Genomic DNA, 5098 nt, shown 5'->3' on the forward strand with positions numbered 1-5098 from the left:
ACACCTTCCCAGAGGGAGAGAAAGAGAGAGCACCTCAGACACCTTCCCCGAGGGAGAGAAAGCGAGAGCATCTCAGACACCTTCCCAGAGGGAGAGAAAGAGAGAGCACCTCAGACACCTTCCCCGAGGGAGAGAAGGAGAGAGCACCTCAGACACCTTCCCCGAGGGAGAGAAAGAGAGAGCACCTCAGACACCTTCCCCGAGGGAGAGAAGGAGAGAGCACCTCAGACACCTTCCCCGAGGGAGAGAAAGAGAGAGCATCTCAGACACCTTCCCCGAGGGAGAGAAGGAGAGAGCACCTCAGACACCTTCCCCGAGGGAGAGAAAGAGAGAGCGCCTCAGACACCTTCCCCGAGGGAGAGAAGGAGAGAGCATCTCAGACACCTTCCCCGAGGGAGAGAAAGAGAGAGCACCTCAGACACCTTCCCCGAGGGAGAGAAGGAGAGAGCATCTCAGACACCTTCCCCGAGGGAGAGAAAGCGAGAGCGCCTCAGACACCTTCCCCGAGGGAGAGAAGGAGAGAGCATCTCAGACACCTTCCCCGAGGGAGAGAAAGAGAGAGCACCTCAGACACCTTCCCCGAGGGAGAGAAGGAGAGAGCACCTCAGACACCTTCCCCGAGGGAGAGAAAGAGAGAGCATCTCAGACACCTTCCCTGAGGGAGAGAAAGAGAGAGCACCTCAGACACCTTCCCCGAGGGAGAGAAGGAGAGAGCACCTCAGACACCTTCCCCGAGGGAGAGAAAGAGAGAGCATCTCAGACACCTTCCCCGAGGGAGAGAAGGAGAGAGCATCTCAGACACCTTCCCCGAGGGAGAGAAAGAGAGAGCATCACAGACACCTTCCCCGAGGGAGAGAAAGAGAGAGCCCCTCAGACACCTTCCCCGAGGGAGAGAAAGAGAGAGCCCCTCAGACACCTTCCCCGAGGGAGAGAAAGAGAGAGCACCTCAGACACCTTCCCCGAGGGAGAGAAAGAGAGAGCACCTCAGACACCTTCCCCGAGGGAGAGAAAGAGAGAGCCCCTCAGACACCTTCCCCGAGGGAGAGAAAGAGAGAGCACCTCAGACACCTTCCCCGAGGGAGAGAAAGCGAGAGCACCTCAGACACCTTCCCCGAGGGAGAGAAAGAGAGAGCCCCTCAGACACCTTCCCCGAGGGAGAGAAAGAGAGAGCACCTCAGACACCTTCCCTGAGGGAGAGAAAGAGAGAGCACCTCAGACACCTTCCCCGAGGGAGAGAAAGAGAGAGCACCTCAGACACCTTCCCCGAGGGAGAGAAAGAGAGAGCATCTCAGACACCTTCCCCGAGGGAGAGAAAGAGAGAGCATCTCAGACACCTTCCCCGAGGGAGAGAAAGAGAGAGCAACTCAGACACCTTCCCCCGAGGGAGAGAAAGAGAGAGCAAAACTCAGACACCTTCCCCGAGGGAGAGAAAGAAGGAGCACAGAAGATCCCTTCATCCCTCTGTCTCTCCGTTTATACTCCATCACTCTTTATCTCCAATCTTCAGGTCTCCTTGTCCTTCTAGCATTCCTTTGGCTTGGTTTCTCTCTTTTTAACCCCTGACCTTTGTGGTTGCGTAGGAGGTGAAGAGGTGGGTTGAAATAAATAATGGGTTAGGCACACAGCGCCGTGAAATCTGCTATGTCACCCTTCATCCTCCTCCTCTTCATCCTCTCTATCACTCCTCTCACTCTTCTCCTCTTCCACCTCTCCCAGCCCTCTCCTGGATGAAAGCAGGTATGATGGGTGTTACAGTTGTGTTGAGCAGTGGTGTTGAGTGGGTCCTCCTGCCCCAGTATAGACTGTATGTATGCTACAGGGTTGACTTCACTTGGAGCCCCGTCACAAAAGATCTTCATAATCCAGGAGTTTGGAGTGCTGGCGGGTTTTCCACAGGCGGAAGAGACGGAAGTCAAAGTACATCTCAATAATCTCTTTTCCTAGATAAAAGAAGTAAACATTCAATGATGTGTTTCCCTACAGGGCACCTTATCTAGTTACAAATACAAGGACTGAGCTAGTTTAGATGTTCCCCTCAAGCGAGTCCACCTTAATATACTAGATTGTGTTGCACCAACATGAACTCTTAAACTGGTTGAAATCCAGGTTTTGTCTATTAATCATGTTGCACAAAGCTTAGTTTAAAATGTATCCTGGTTAAATGTAATTATTCTTTACACCAGGTTGAATCCTGTCGCTCCATTGACCAGGTGTTCATTGACCAGGTGTTCATTGACCAGGTGTTCATTGACCAGGTGTTCATTGACCAGGTGTTCATTGACCAGGTGTTCATTGACCAGGTGTTCATTGACCAGGTGTTCATTGACCAGGTGTCCATTGACCAGGTGTTCATTGACCAGGTGTTCATTGACCAGGTGTTCATTGACCAGGTGTTCATTGACCAGGTGTTCATTGACCAGGTGTTCATTGACCAGGTGTTCATTGACCAGGTGTTCATTGACCAGGTGTTCATTGACCAGGTGCCGCTGGAGGAGGTTAAACAAGCCAGTGTATCTGCTGCATTGTTGGTGAGATTAACAGTTATGTTACTTTGGTTTATCATGTTTGTAAAAGTAAACTAGCCAGCTAACTCATTTGACAAAAAGCGCAGCCTCCCGGGTGGCTCAGTAGTTAAGGGCGCTGTACTGCAGCGTCGGCCGTGCCATCAGAGACTCTTGGTTCGCGCCAAGGCTCTGTCGTAAACGCAATTAATTCTATAATTTAGTCTGCAGTGAAAACTCACTTTGCTTGCTAGCAATGACCAGTGATGGTCTGTTTCCATAGAAATGGAATTAGAGCATCATTGTTTTGGTGAATCTATTATGACATCATAGTTTAAAGATCTAACCTTAATATTAAACCAGATTAATTGAGCTAAGTGGTGCAACACATCTCTGATTCAATATAATTGAATCTATAGGTCGAATCTAAGATGAATTTAACCATGTTGGTGCAACCCACCCTAAATATACTGTGTGTGTTACACACAGATATTGAATATGATAATAATCTCTTTAACATTTGACTGGTTATTCTCAAAAACAATATAATTTGCAATGGATGGTTCAACTTTCTATCATTGTGTGTTGCCGCTATGGGAGACGTCATTCACTATTCAGGGAGCAGGCTGGTTTGACCCTCTCTCACAGTGAGTCACTGTCTGCCATTAACCTTCCTGACCTTATCTAACTCACAAAAAAATATCACATAATCACCCAGTGTGTGTAATAGAGGGAGAGAGATGGTCTAGTTACAGTGAATGGACCCATAGGAGTGACAGAGGAAAAAATCTAAATGAGAGCAAATTGAGAAAGAGAGATAGCAGGGACAGAGAGCAGGAGCAGAGACAGAGAGCAGTAGAGACAGAGAGCAGTAGCAGAGACAGAGAGCAGTAGAGACAGAGAGCAGTAGCAGAGACAGAGAGCAGTAGCAGAGACAGAGAGCAGTAGCAAAGACAGAGAGCAGTAGAGACAGAGAGCAGTAGAGACAGAGAGCAGTAGCAGAGACAGAGAGCAGTAGCAGAGACAGAGAGCAGTAGAGACAGAGAGCAGTAGAGACAGAGAGCAGTAGCAGAGACAGAGAGCAGTAGAGACAGAGAGCAGTAGAGACAGAGAGAAGTAGAGACAGAGAGCAGTAGCAGGGACAGAGAGCAGTAGAGACAGAGAGCAGTAGCAGGGACAGAGATCAGTAGAGACAGAGAGCAGTAGAGACAGAGAGCAGTAGCAGGGACAGAGAGCAGTAGAGACAGAGAGCAGTAGCAGGGACAGAGAGCAGTAGAGACAGAGAGCAGTAGAGACAGAGAGCAGTAGCAGGGACAGAGAGCAGTAGAGACAGAGAGCAGTAGCAGAGACAGAGAGCAGTAGAGACAGAGAGCAGTAGAGACAGAGAGCAGTAGCAGAGACAGAGAGCAGTAGAGACAGAGAGCAGTAGCAGAGACAGAGAGCAGTAGAGACAGAGAGCAGTAGAGACAGAGAGCAGTAGAGACAGAGAGCAGTAGCAGAGACAGAGAGCAGTAGAGACGGAGACCAGTAGAGACAGAGAGCAGTGGAGACAGAGAGCAGTAGAGACAGAGAGCAGTAGAGACAGAGAGCAGCAGAGACAGAGAGCAGTAGAGACAAAGAGCAGTAGAGACAGAGAGCAGTAGAGACAGAGAGCAGTAGAGACAGAGAGCAGTAGAGACAGAGAGCAGTAGCAGGGACAGAGAGCAGTAGAGACAGAGAGCAGTAGCAGGGACAGAGAGCAGTAGAGACAGAGAGCAGTAGAGACAGAGAGCAGTAGCAGGGACAGAGAGCAGTAGAGACAGAGAGCAGTAGCAGAGACAGAGAGCAGTAGAGACAGAGAGCAGTAGAGACAGAGAGCAGTAGAGACAGAGAGCAGTAGCAGGGACAGAGAGCAGTAGAGACAGAGAGCAGTAGCAGGGACAGAGAGCAGTAGAGACAGAGAGCAGTAGAGACAGAGAGCAGTAGAGGGACAGAGAGCAGTAGAGACAGAGAGCAGTAGCAGAGAGCAGTAGAGACAGAGAGCAGTAGAGACAGAGAGCAGTAGAGACAGAGAGCAGTAGAGACAGAGAGCAGTAGAGACAGAGAGCAGTAGAGACAGAGAGCAGTAGAGACAGAGAGCAGTAGAGACAGAGAGCAGTAGAGACAGAGAGCAGTAGCAGAGACAGAGAGCAGTAGAGACAGAGAGCAGTAGAGACAGAGAGCAGTAGAGACAGAGAGCAGTAGAGACAGAGACAGTAGAGAGACAGTAGAGACAGAGAGCAGTAGCAGAGACAGAGAGCAGTAGAGACAGAGAGCAGTAGCAGAGACAGAGAGCAGTAGAGACAGAGAGCAGTAGAGACAGAGAGCAGTAGAGACAGAGAGCAGGAGAGACAGAGATCAGTAGAGACAGAGAGCAGTAGCAGAGACAGAGAGCAGTAGAGACAGAGAGCAGTAGCAGAGACAGAGAGCAGTAGAGACAGAGAGCAGTAGAGACAGAGAGCAGTAGAGACAGAGAGCAGTGGAGACAGAGAGCAGTAGAGACAGAGAGCAGTAGAGACAGAGAGCAGCAGAGACAGAGAGCAGTAGAGACAAAGAGCAGTAGAGACAGAGAGCAGTAG

The 5098-nt window shown here is 50.0% G+C and overlaps 1 protein-coding gene across 1 annotated transcript in view; it reads right to left on the reverse strand.

Annotated features, from left to right (window-relative positions):
• Nucleotides 1-1379: 1379 nt before the first annotated feature.
• LOC124047690 (NMDA receptor synaptonuclear signaling and neuronal migration factor-like) overlaps nt 1380-5098 on the reverse strand; it is a 67208-nt gene continuing 63489 nt past the window's right edge. The window contains exon 15 of the mRNA XM_046367997.1: nt 1380-1940. Coding sequence (XP_046223953.1) covers nt 1843-1940 — 98 coding nt within the window. The 3' untranslated portion in view covers nt 1380-1842. The remainder of the gene's footprint in view (nt 1941-5098) is intronic.

Source organism: Oncorhynchus gorbuscha, linkage group LG11, assembly GCF_021184085.1.
Source record: "Oncorhynchus gorbuscha isolate QuinsamMale2020 ecotype Even-year linkage group LG11, OgorEven_v1.0, whole genome shotgun sequence".
NCBI lineage: Eukaryota > Metazoa > Chordata > Actinopteri > Salmoniformes > Salmonidae > Oncorhynchus > Oncorhynchus gorbuscha.